The sequence below is a fragment of the Lygodium microphyllum genome, chromosome 25, assembly GCF_053477565.2.
Source record: "Lygodium microphyllum isolate KBCC chromosome 25, Lygodium_microphyllum_v1.1.10, whole genome shotgun sequence".
Taxonomy (NCBI): Eukaryota; Viridiplantae; Streptophyta; class Polypodiopsida; order Schizaeales; family Lygodiaceae; genus Lygodium; species Lygodium microphyllum.
Window position 1 is genome coordinate 23,714,379 of NC_141159.1, and position 13,578 is coordinate 23,727,956.

At 33.1% G+C, this 13,578-nt stretch overlaps 1 protein-coding gene across 2 annotated transcripts in view; it reads left to right on the forward strand.

The window, feature by feature from the left end:
- Nucleotides 1-13,578, forward strand: part of LOC148013980 (agamous-like MADS-box protein AGL11) — a 76,202-nt gene that overhangs the window by 35,593 nt on the left and 27,031 nt on the right. For both annotated transcript variants that reach the window (XM_087666617.1, XM_087666618.1), the window contains exon 2: nt 12,001-12,079. In XM_087666617.1, coding sequence (XP_087522743.1) covers nt 12,001-12,079 — 79 coding nt within the window. The remainder of the gene's footprint in view (nt 1-12,000; nt 12,080-13,578) is intronic.

Here is a 13,578-nt window from a genome sequence, read left to right on the forward strand (position 1 = left end):
CCAGGATGAAGCGCCTTGAGTAGAGGAACAACTCCCTAGAAGAAATCCTGGGCTGAAATGGCCTGGTTGAGGAGTTATTGAAGCTCCAAGTAAGGTAGGTCCTGTCTGGCTATGGCAGACACAGAGCAAAGATTGAGGATTTTCACAATGCTGAGCTCCAGATGGTCCAATGTCCTGGATTGATGTGATACAGGGAAGCTTTGTGAGTTGGAGAATACTTTTCCAGAAGGAAGCTCCAAGAGATTTGACATGTGGAGTGAGATATAAGCAGCTCAATCTGACAGGGTGCTGTTGGCTATGGCTGCCATGGAAGCTTCAGTGAGAGTAGAGTTGGGAGATGAAGTCATGAGCTGACATTGAGATAGACTGAGGTTGAGAGGAATCAAGAGAGGCTAGAGAAGCAATGCCATGCCCAACTGGGCTCTGATACCATGTGAGAAATGCGGGATCTAGAGCATGGCAAAACCGGAAGCTATGGAGGATGAAATGAGAAGTGTGGACTCATGATGGAGAAGACAAAGACACTGTTTGTTACACAAGTGAATTAGGTTCCAAGATTGAGACTTGGACTCACAAACACAATCTTGTGTATGTGGACAATGACATTGACACTTCACTGAAAAGAAAAGAGTATTATCATTGCATTGAGAAAAAGGAAGCAAGTACAATGCTTTATAGGAAAGTAGGAAACTGCAGTAGGCACCATTGTGCATATGGGATAGGTTAGCTTGCATATCCTTGACCCTGAAGCTCCATACAAAGAGGCTGTTTAGTGAGTGTGATTGCTGATTCTCAACACAATGTCTAGCCAATGCCCTATAAAAAATTGGTCCCTCTCTTTAAATCTTGATGTTTTTGCAGCCTCCTTGGCTGCCCACACCATGCTCCTCTATAAATTAAGGTCTCTCACCATTAAATTTTGCCTTAAATGCGGTGAATTAATGTCCAAAAGGTGGTTGGGTACTTCTTTCTTTTTTGTAAACTTGAATTTGTGCTCCACTTTGTCTTTAGATTTAAAACCATGCGCATTGTACACCTCAAACACTTTCCACCAATGCCACTTTAAAGCTTTATTTTTTCAATTTCCACTAAAAATGCTTTATGGATTCACATAAAATGCTCTATAAATCTCACAAAATGCCCCTTAACATCCATCTCTTATATAGAGACTCTTCCTATATAGTTAATGATTATAATGCATTGCTCTTTTAGGTTGCTTTGATGGACATTTGGCTAGGCACTATGTATCCTTTTTACATAGGCATTTCCATCTACATTTGGCTAGGAAATGTAAACCCTCTTTATATAAGTATTTTAATACAAGAAGACATTGTAGCTTTAAATGGAAGGAGGGGAATTAAACACTCCTAACAATAAAAATCGCACTAAAAGATAAAATTAGGGAAACATGATGATAGATTTATATCTCATGTCTTCCAAGAGACTTTACTCAAGGGCTATGCACCACCTTCCACAATAAAAGCAATCATATAATACCACTTTCAACACCTCCCATGTATACTTTTTGATAAATTATTGGAGCTTTGTACCATACCTTCTCCTTATTGATCATGGTACTTTATCTTTGGAATTTCTCTCCTTTCATTTAGCATCATGTTTCAATCAAGAAACAGTAAGGGGAATCTAATTTGATCCTTTATAAAAGATTTATTTTTCCTATGATTTGTTGAGACTTAGTTTCTTACTCCAACAATAATGGGAGGTATCCTTTATGAATCATTAATTGTATACCTACCGTATATCCCAATCAAACTATGCATTATACGAAAGAGTGGAGGGTATCATAAAATAGTATGGTGCCACACATAGTCATGGTGCCAATATCTCAAAAGACTTAATCATCTTGCATGTTAAGGTAATAGTTACCCATTTTAATGTCTTCTTTGCGGGCTTGTTGTTTGCCTTAGGACCTTCCTTGGTAGATGAAGTATTCTTGGTGTTGGCCTATTATAACAAAATAGTTTTGAAGGTTAAAGGTCCATTGTTTATTGTCGGTTTAGTATCTTGGGTTTTCTTCTCCTTAAATACTTCTTCTTCCATGGGATTTTGGTAGGGTGATCTTAGGAAAAGTGATGGAATCCATTACAGAGGTCGTAGGAGAAATAGGGCAAAGTGCATTTCATTGAGGATTTTGGTACAATTGGTATCAAATACTTTGAAGTATTCAAGTATGCCTTTTCTTTTATTTGAGAATATGTGCATCCACTTCTCTAATTGTATGATCTTAAAGTTGCACTTTGAGATGTGTAGCTCCCATTTGAGTACTTCAACCAAAGATTCTTGAGCTTGTTAGTTCTTTGAGTGCTCAAACTCCATCTCTTCAAGTGGCTTTCTAAGGAAGAAAAAGAACTTTATAGGAATTTAGTAGTCAAGAAACCTTGAGAATCTTGTTGTGGAGGATCTTTTCAATGGCTTATATATTAGACTAGGGTTCTTTGAGCACATTAACATAGTCATATGAGATTTGATAAAAATGATTGATGTAAACCATTATACATTTGACTAGTAACGAATATTTAGATAATTGTTATTATGTATGTTAACTAACATACATATGACTAGTAACTAGGATTCAAATGACTATTATCTAGCATAGAGGAATCTTTTAACTAACATGCATGTGGTTTTTACTAGTATGCAAGAAACTGTAAGAAACATACAAGAAAAAGAAAACAATGCATATCAAAGTGATGTTATCTAGAGACCTAACATCATGGGATAGTTTAAACCCAACCATTGATATGCAAAAGCGTCAATCAAGCCTAATCAATGGCAAGATTATAAACTATCCTTAATTCACTCCTAAAGATGTTTAGGTTGGCCTCCATATGTCCATATGGATGACTTAAGTCTTTGCTTTATTGCTCTATAAGGGCTGTTTTTGAACCTTATTCTTTGTTGCTTCCTAAAGAAGCATGAGGAATATATATGGTTGTTTTCATTGAAATGGAGTATGAGTAGCTCTTTAATTAGCTTCTCTATCCTCAAATGCATGATGCATTTGTTGTTCATGTGCCCCAATTTTCTATGCCATACTAGAGTAGTTTGTTTAATGAGGTGTGGATGACTTCATTTTGAACAATCTTATTCCTTCAATAGTTTATTGCAAATTATCTCTTGAGTTGACTATTTTTGTGGAACTGAGGGGTTGAAGTGAATCGAATCACTCTAAGTGATGAGTCACATCATTAGAGGTCCTAGAGTCCATGTACCATGTGTCTTGAAGTTGCTGATTTGAATGGCTCATGCATATGGATATAAAAACTTGTTCATCTTCATTATTGGGCTGATTTGAGGTCGATACAATGTAGTTGTTACTTGAAACTCTTTCATTAGGTACTCCACTTTGAAGTAGGGTCCCTTCTCCATATTGTTGATTTGCCATCTTTTCTCTACAATTTATTTTCCAATGGCCTTCATAGATATAGTAGTTACATTGGCCTTATTTTCTTGGTGAATATCCTCTTGTTTCTTCAATGTAGTTGTCTCTTCCTCCTTGTAGGCAATGTAGTTAATGTGTAATAATTTGCTGAATATTATTCTTGATTTTGAAATATTGAGTTGTTGTTGGAGCAGATTTCTTTTCTCTTCCGTATCTTCTCCCTATGGTTTCTTTTCCTCTTCTCTTACCATGGGTCGATTTTTGTCTATTGGAGATGGGCATGTCTTCTTGAATCTTTTTTATTCTTGATTAAGAAGAGATTTGAGGTTTTCAAGTGAAGGAAAATTTTCTCTCATAACAATGGACATGACAAAATGCTTATAGTCTTTTTCTTACATATTTGAGAATAGCATATGAGATCTCTCTCTCTTTGACATTCTCACCCAATGTAGCTAGTTCATTCTCAATACCCTTAATCTTTAACATGAGTATCATAAAATGTTTCATTTAAATTTTTAGTTGTTCCATTTAGCTTAGATCTCAAATGCATTACTCTAATAATGATGTTCTTACTCAATCATTTTTCCAAAGAGGTCTAATTTCTCCTTTGCACATCACATGAAAGTTCAAAAGTAGATTATGGGAAAGGGGGTTTGTTTAGTGAATCAACTAACCACCCACCCTGTCTCCTCCCCTCATGGCATTCAAGTATGTCTTTTCTCAAAAATTAAAATGCTCATATATAAGTTTAAATAATTCTTAATAAAGTGCATGAACATATGGTAAGTTGAAAATTAATTAAAAATTTACAAGATTGCAAGATTGCAAGATTGCCAAAACTCCAAAAATTACAATAGTTGGTATTATAACTTGTATAGTTGAGTTTCTAAAGGAGACCATACAGTTTCTAAGATGTGTGGAGCTACACACTTTCCACTATGTAGTTAGTAATTGACTCACCTATATAAACCATTGATCACTTGATGGAAATGCAGATTGTAAGAAGAGAGATGAAGCTCTATTTTATGTAGTTTTTTGCTTCATCTCAATAATTGGATTCTTCTCTTTCTAAGCTCTCAAATTATATATTTATGGTGGGCTAAGGTCTTGCATACCCCATAAAAGTTTAAATTTTCACTATGGAAAAGGAGATTGGTTTAGTGAATCATCTAACTAACTAAACACCCAAACTAATTAACCACCCTGGGTAGTTAGTGACTTACCTATGTAAAGCATGGATTGCCTAATGGAAAGGCAAATTGTAAGATGAGAGTTGAAACTCTATTTGATGCATCTTTCTCCTTCTAGTAATTGATTTCTTCTCTTTCTCAGTTCTCCAACCATATATTATTAAAATTTTGTATTGTAGGAATTTTAGACAACCAACCGTGCTATCCTTTACATTGATATTGATAAAGCCTTAATCTTGGGTTGCTCTTTAATCCAAATCATTTCATTGTTTGTCTCTAGGAGTTGGTAATTTCTTCCTTGTAATAATCTTCCACATGTTTTTAATCATTTAGAGTTTGTATCTTGAACTTATTATGATATAGTTACTTTTTTCAAGCTTACTTGTGTCACTAAGCAAGGAAATGTCCCTTGTTATCCATTTTAGATTATGGGGGATTTGAAAGAAATACATTTTCTAAAGGGAGGTGGAGGAAATATATTTAGAATAAGCTCTAGCTAAAAGCTAGGAAGAACACATCTATCCTCTTATTAATTTTGAGTTAAACAAGCAGAGTAATAAATCCAAACTAAAGACTTAGGATGATTAAGTTTTGATACTATCACAAAATTTTGAGATTCAAGTGTCAAAATCTTCAAGTAAATTGAAAGTAGACAATAAGGAGATTATATAAGCTAGATAAACTAACAATTAAGAAGATTCCACTAGAAGCAATATATTGGCTATAAAAGTGATGTGATAAATTCTAAGAGATAATGTATCAATTAAATATGACCAATACAATTAAAAGAGAGATAAATCTTGTCTTCTTATACACCTTCACTCTCTATGCTCTCACTTCCTCTTGAAATAACATATTGGATAGTTGTTTACTTAAACATTATCAATTAAATATGACTAATACAATTAAAAGAGAGATGAATCTTGTCTTCTTATACACCTTTACTCTCTAATCTTTCACTCCTTGAAATAACATATTAAACAATTGTTTGCTTAAACATTATCAAGTAGTAAATATAGATTTAGTATTAGATGGAGTAATATTAAGATAGTCCAAGCGGTCAAGATATGGATCATGAGTAGAGGAACAACTTTATAAAAGAGGCCAACTTGACCTAATGGTTTGATCTTTCTAGATTTGTGCTCCAATTTAGGTGTGCCTTGGAGTTCTAAATGTAGGGTATTTGAAGTTGAAGTGACTATATCTCAACATAGAATGAGAATCTAGTCAATCCCAATGAGCAAAATAGAGATGATCTTAGGGAGATTTTTTATTTTTACACCAATAAAGATTAACAATTGAATATGTATTTCATATAGCTCTACAAATTACACTGTTGTACAAAGTTGAGCCTAAAATATAGAAGTTCTTTTGACTAACCAAATGGCGGTGTGAAGAAGCAATATATCCATGTTGGAATATGTACATTGAAATATGTTGATCTCATCCCATGCTAATTATGATTTTATCTAAGGATAATGTGTGAGAATCATTTGTATGCCGGTTAATAGTCACATGTATGCTACTTATCATGTACAATTTCATAGAAGTTTATGTATCAATCATCTTTCACCTCATTTTCTATAGTAGGGGTAATAAGAGTGGTCAATGAAAAAATACCCTTGCCATTCATATACTCATCAGTACTTGCCTCAGTATAAAATCGTCTCTATTCATGTTGGTGTCAACATTGCTATAGTAGTAATATTAGTATCAATGATTTTAGCACCAGTTTTAGCTATATTTTTAATGGTTCTAATAGTGATAGATATAGAAAAAATAGTGATGCTAATAGCAGCAATTGTATATCGATTGTAGGAATTATTTCATGGATAGTTGACACTTTTCTAGCCACATTAGGTTGGTGAAAAAAACTTGAAATTATTATAGTTGAGTACCTTGATTATTAAATGTTAGAGATTATATTATTTGATGCATTGCAAACACTTCAACCAAAGAAAATACAAGACGCATTGATGGCACACAGAAAGTGTGCATATCCACCATTAATAGTAAAAATTACATATACAATAATGATGGTGATATACGTAGAACAACCATAAATTGTAGACAATGTCAATATCATTAAATATATAAACATAGGGTTACAAGCTATACAAATTGTTGAATGCAATATATTAAGGCTTCAAGCTATAAATTTTTTAATGTAATATAATAAGCATATTTATTATCATTAGCAATGATAGCCTAAAAATAATCTCCATGGAAGGTTCTACATGGTAGAGGGGAGAGGACAAAGCATAAGGGCAATCTAAGTAGTTGAACTCTTAAAGAAAAACCAACTAGAAAGAAACTTCAAGATTTGTTATAGCTTTTCACTATATTCGATAGCTAATTATGACACTACGGTTACATTAGAAAGTGTACATATCCACTATTAGCACTAAAAAGTACATGTACAATAATGATGACAATAATTGGTAGAACAACCATAAGCTGTATACAATGTCAGTATAACCAAATATATAAACATGAGGCTATAAGCTATACAATTTTTTGAATGCAATATATTAAGGTTCCAAGCTATAAGCATTGTTGAATGTAATATAATAACCATAATCATTGTCATTAGTGATAATAGTCTAAAAAGAATTTGCATGAAAAGTTGTACATGGTAGGGGGGAGAGGACAAAGCATAAGGCCAAAAAGAAAGGGAGGCTCCAAGTAGTTGAACTCAAAAAAAAAAACTAGTAAGAAATTCCAGGATTTTTTATAGCTTCTCACTATCCTCGTTGTGACTCCATTGCTCCTCCTCAAGAGGGTTGACAATGCAACTAGTAATTAATCTAAAGTTAGGTATGACATAATGAAAACAATAAATGCTAGACTATTAAGAGAGTGATATCATATTGGTCCATTAGCATATAGAGCTTATCAAGGAGAGCAGTTAGGCCATGCTTTTCATCATACATTTTTCCTTGGACTAGAGAATTGCATACTTACGATGAAGTACTACACCAAAGAATTTCATTAAGAATTGTTGAAACTATGTTAAAATTATAAGAAATACAAAAAAGCAAAAAATTTTAATAATAAAACTGGAGAACTTACTAAAGTCTCCAAGTAAACAAACCAATCATCACTATTAAGGTGCTACTTTGCTCCAACTAGTAAATTGCACTCTCGCTCTTGCTTTCTCTTTCTTTTTCTATTTCTTTCTCTTAACACCTCTCTTACCTCCTTTCTCTCTTTCTCTTAATCTCTTTAAGTCTCTTTTCTCTCTCACTTTCTTCTCTTACTTTCTCTCTCTTATCTCTTTCTCTCTCTCTCTCTCCCTACTTCTCTTACTCTCCTCCTCTCTTAGTCTCTTACTCTTTTTCTCTCTCTTTCTTCTCTCTCATACACTTCCTCTCTCTCTCTCTCTCTCTCTCTCTCTTCCTCACTTTTACTCTCTCTCTCTCTCTCTCTCTCTCTCTCTCTCTCTCTCTCTTTTATACCCTTCTCTATTTAGCATGATTTTCCTTTAATGAAAAGAATGTTGAATTAATGTATAGAAATATTTACATCAAGCCTTCTAACCAACCAAGCATAATCATAGGCTTTTTGGAATACATCAGGCCTCTAGGCACACACCTCACTCTCTCTCACTCTCATTTTATCCACATCTTCCTAAAATACACTTAAATTTTATAAGTTAATATATTTTGATTTTATAATAAAAACATTTCATAACTCTCTCTCTCTCTCTCTCACTTACTCTTTGTTCCTCTCCCTCTTCCTTTTTTCTTTCCTCTCTCTCTCTCTCTCTCTTGCTCCATCTTGCTTTCCCTCTCTTTCCCTTCTCTCTCCTCCATTTCCTTTCTTCTCTCTTTGTGTATCTGTCTCTTTCTCTCTGTCTTCTCAAACCATATACAAAATGCACAAAGCAAGAAGGGGAAAGGAAGATGGGACTCATCTCAAGCTTTCATCTCAAGGCTTGATGTCATCAGTGCTCTCTTGAGTCTTCATGCTCCTCCATGCTCTTTTGTTATCACCCTTGTGCTACTCAGGCTATAGACTAAATGTTGTGTCAATTGTGTTGTTTCCCCTAGTATAGCATCACTATAATTATCACTATTAGCATTGTTATACACATCACTAATATTGCAATGCTAATAGTGATACTAAAAAGTATCATTATGTTTGAAATTCATAATTATTAGCATTTAATAGCAATGCTAATAGTGGTGACATAAAAAGCATTACATTGCAACTATCAGTATGCTTATGAACACCTTGTAGCGTGTGTGCCATGCAAGGGGTAACAAAAGATATTTGCTAAGAGCTAGAGCCTTGAGCTTGGGCCCAAAGTAAGTTTGCTATAGCATAGTTTGGGTCTTTTCTATTGGTTGCTCCATGATTTGAGGTCTTCCATTTGGTACCATGTCTTTTTTGCATTCTCTTTTGCAAAAGCCTCAAATGCCACGTTAGTTGTATGCTCTTGATTTTTTCTTGTTATGACTTCTTGCTCTTGAATATCTATAGCTCCTCTTTCTCTTTGATGTTGTGGTTTCCATGTGTTAGAGACTTCATTTCCTTCTAAAAATCTTATTGTATGGTGGTTTCGATATTGGCCTCTTCCTTTTCTATTTCTACCTTTGAAGTTGGATCTTTCTCTTTCTTTGTATATGGTCAATGCTAATGCATGCAAACAATTGTCAACTTATCTAATAAGAAAATATTAAAGATCAAGTAACCTTAGTTGGAGACCTTATCATTATGGAATACTTTTATTCCAATCATTGATATGTTAAAGCATCAATGAATCCCAATCAATGGCTAGATTATAGACTATCTTGAACTCACCATTAGATTTTAAGCATGATTGATCAATAGTTAGATTATAGACTATCCTAAACTCACTCTTTGATACTAGGACAATTGTAAAAAATAATTGCAACCACTTTTGGATAGCTAGTATATCTTAAATGGTGCAAAATTTGAGTTTGAATAAAGTATAAAGCTGTAGCTCATGGTGTGAATATTTCTATAAAATATCATTATTAATCAATTCCTCCTTAAGAAATATTATCTTTGCAATTATTCCTAGTCATGCAAAAAAACAAGGTAGGTTTCATTTCTACCAATTTGTTTATAAATCCATATATTTGATTAATATAAGTATATGAGACAGCAATATGAGACAGTTGAGAGTCAGCTTTTTTGAGACTTATTAGTTCAATACTAAGGATTGAGTCAATTCTCCTTGTTAAGACTCTTCCTTAGTAAAAAACTACTGAAGTCTTGTTAACTAATAGTAAATACAAGCTTTTTGTATTTTATTCTCATTGTTTCAAGTCCTCTTTCCTACACATTGGTATTTGGCATACTTGTATTTACTAGAAATTAGTCTAAGATAAGTCCATAAATTGGTTTGTATGTATTGCTAGTTGATAAGTAGTCTCTTACCACATTTCTAACATGATTTTCTCCCTCCTTTATCACTACTTTGATTTAGAGTCTCCATAGCTTTAACTCAAAATCTTTCAGTGTTTATGCATGGATATAGGGAAAAAGTTCAAAAGGAAGTGGAGATTACAAGTGCAAGACTAAAATCTTACTAGAAAAGAGGAAAGCAATATTTTGGAAGAATGCTACTAATGTTTGTAATTTCATGACCCATGTAGATTTACTAAATTTTATTTGAGAAAATATCATGGATCTCAATAGGGCATCTATGTGTGCATCTATTTTAGGCTAGTACTACACATTTTCATAATAGATAAGATTTAATAATGCCCAAATGCCTCTTTAAAACATCTTATAAACTCTCATATTCAAGTTACTTGGTTTTTTGTTCTTATATGGATATTGCATGTGATACATAGATTTTCTATAAAATTTGAGGAAGACATCCTTAATCTTGGAAAAAGTTTTTCGAATCTGATAATTGCTTGGGGTATGTGGACCCCTCTATGTATACCAAAATTCATTATGGTTCCATGATTGATCTTATATCAATATTTCACTTATGTGTTTCTCAACTTTGAATTAGCCTCTTTTCTTTTGATAAGGAAAATTAATTCAAGGAAGATACTTTTAGAGTAGAATCAATTGTTTTATAAATGTTCACTTAAGGTCTTGATAAGTTTCTTCTTCTTTGTTTGGTTCATTTTATTTTTCCTAGAAATTTTGGCCATATTCTAATTTCTAGGTCCACTTGCACAATGAATAGAAGTTTCAACCCACAACATCCTTTTTTTCATCGATTAAAACAAATCTAAGACTAATAAAATGAGCAAAACCTTTATTAACTTTTGCTATCCTATGAATTTTCTCTTTTGTGCTACAATATCAGAATTTTTGGCAACATCCATTGATTTATCATTCAATGTTAAAGCCTTACTTTGACTAAAAGTTATTAACATGCCATAACTAAACATATAATAGCCAAAGCTTTTTTCACTACAAGTTGAACCCGAATCCAATAAGTCAATGCATCCACATGTTTGGATTTTGTTACGATGTTGAGAGTCACCTCATGTATAGAACATCATGGATTTTTGTCTCTCTTCTAATTTGTCTCATAGCCTGATAAAGAATTGATAAGAAAATGATCTTCTATCCTTCATGATCTGATCAATTAACATGTTTATCAAGTGAGTCTAACTTGCATTCTCTCTTGATCACTTTGCCTACATGCAGGCTAGAGTTTGTATACATGTGACGTGACCTTTTGGCATGGTTTTCTTGCTCTTCTCTCTTGAAGTTCTTAGACCCTAAGCACAAACCACAAAACAATTATGAAGTATTGCTATACTTTTTCCTAACATATAAGATTTAATAATGATCAACTTTCTCTCAAAAACATTTTATCAAATCTCATATTCAAGTTATTTTGTTTTTTTAATTATACAAATATTGTATGTGATGGATAGATTTTCTATGAAATTTAAGGAAAATATTCTTGATAATCTCACATAGCTAATATATTTACTAAAAGTTAATTGTTAAAAGCAAAGAAGGTACTATCACAAATTGTATTTACATGATGTTTGATTGAGTTCAAGGAAGTATATGATTAATCATAAATCCATTCAAAGAAATCATCACATTTTCTCTTTTCTTAAATTTTGATTATTTTGAACTTTATCGATCTTATAAGCTTCTACATTTGTGCACATGACAAGTAAATCATATAGTTTTATTTCTTGTTTTGTAAAGACTCAACTATTAACTATTGTAATAATGCTAAAGCTTTTTATATAAAACACTAATCTTAGTGGTGATTTTAGGTTTTGTTATAAGGTATGCATATTACTTGATCTATCATGACTACGAGGCTTGTTGATTTAGATCAATTGTTACTAATAATATGAGAGAGAGAGAGAGAGAGAGAGAGAGAGAGAGAGAGAGAGAGAGAGAGAGAGAGAGAGAGAGAACTAACATGTAAGTATCCTTGCATAGCATGGAGTTAATATTGGATAGATATAACAAAAGCAACATTGGAAGCTTTGATCAAGCTCGTTTAGCATGCTCAATTGAGGTACACATTCAATGATAAGAAGTTTTATTAAACAAAAAATAGCATTAAAAGTAAAAATTTGATAGGTATGAAAAATATTGTCAAGTTTTGAAGAGTATGTATGTAAATGTATATTAAAGAAGAAAAATATTAAAAACTCATAATTAAAAGTATATTTTAATCCTTGAAATTGTATGAATCATCCTAGTAATTTTAGTATTTAAAATATATCACTACAAGGCAGACCTTATCATCGCTAAACACGTTCATGAAAATATTTAAAGCGACGAAAATGTTCATGATAAAAATTGCCCCCATTGTCGCTAAACGTGTCAGTATTAGCATTTCCATGAAATCGTTGCTATGGACATTGGTATTTATATTGGTATATGCGTCACAAAACTCACACAAATATTGATGGAGATACTTGCTCCAATAGCAACGGTTTGCAATGCGTATTGTGATGCCAATAGTGATGCGTGTAGGTAAATTTGTGATGCTAATAGCGACAATTACAGTTTTTTTTTGTGGTAGGGTTACATGTTAAGTGTGCAATGGTCATCAAAATGAGCACAAAATGTACTTCAATGCACAACATTGATACATAAAATAAATACAAGTTCGTTGATGAGAACTCGTGGAATCATGGTAAGATTAAAAAGGATGATAATAACGTAGTATATAGAAGATGCATGTATATATTATCGGACCAAAAAGAAAGAGGATGTGTGCTCCACGAATCCAAGCACGTGCTATAGATCCTTGTCATTCGAAAGCTCGTTCCCATGCAAAGGAACAACACCGAACAGAGTTTGCAAGAAACAATACTACACATCAATCCACCATACATAATACATTTTAATAAAAATAGTAACTACGGATAAGAAAGATGAGAGACTTACTAGGTCGCCATGTGCATACAGTCTATTGATCAATCCACTGAGATCATCTCTTTGCATATCAAGTCTCTAGGTCTGTGGGATCACGGTTTGTAATGGAAAGCTACAAAGAAAACAAAATACAACTGTTAAAACATGATTGTTAGTACAAATGATATTGGCAAAAAGAAAGCGAGAAGAATAAAAGAAAAATTTACAAAGTCCTTTCAATATCACTTTGAACCACTGCACATCGAATATGATTATGGAGAAGCTACGGTAATCCACCTTTGAGAAAACACTTTGCAAGTTTTTAAAATACACCATCTCATCTATAACAGTGTTTGGATCCATGGCTCGTTGTCAGCTCTCTTGCTCGAACTTTTCTATGACACCACAATCCGTTATGGAGCACATTTTGTCGATGGTGAAGCTACGATAATCCACCATTGAGATAACACTTTGTAAGTTTTTAAAATATTCCATCTCATCTATAACGGTGTTTGGATCCATAGCTTGCTGTCGACTCTCTTACTCAAACTTTTCTATGACACCACAATCCATTGTGGAGCACATTTTGTCGATGCGCTCGATATGAAAATATCATTCGTGCGACCACACCGCACTATATATTTTGTAATG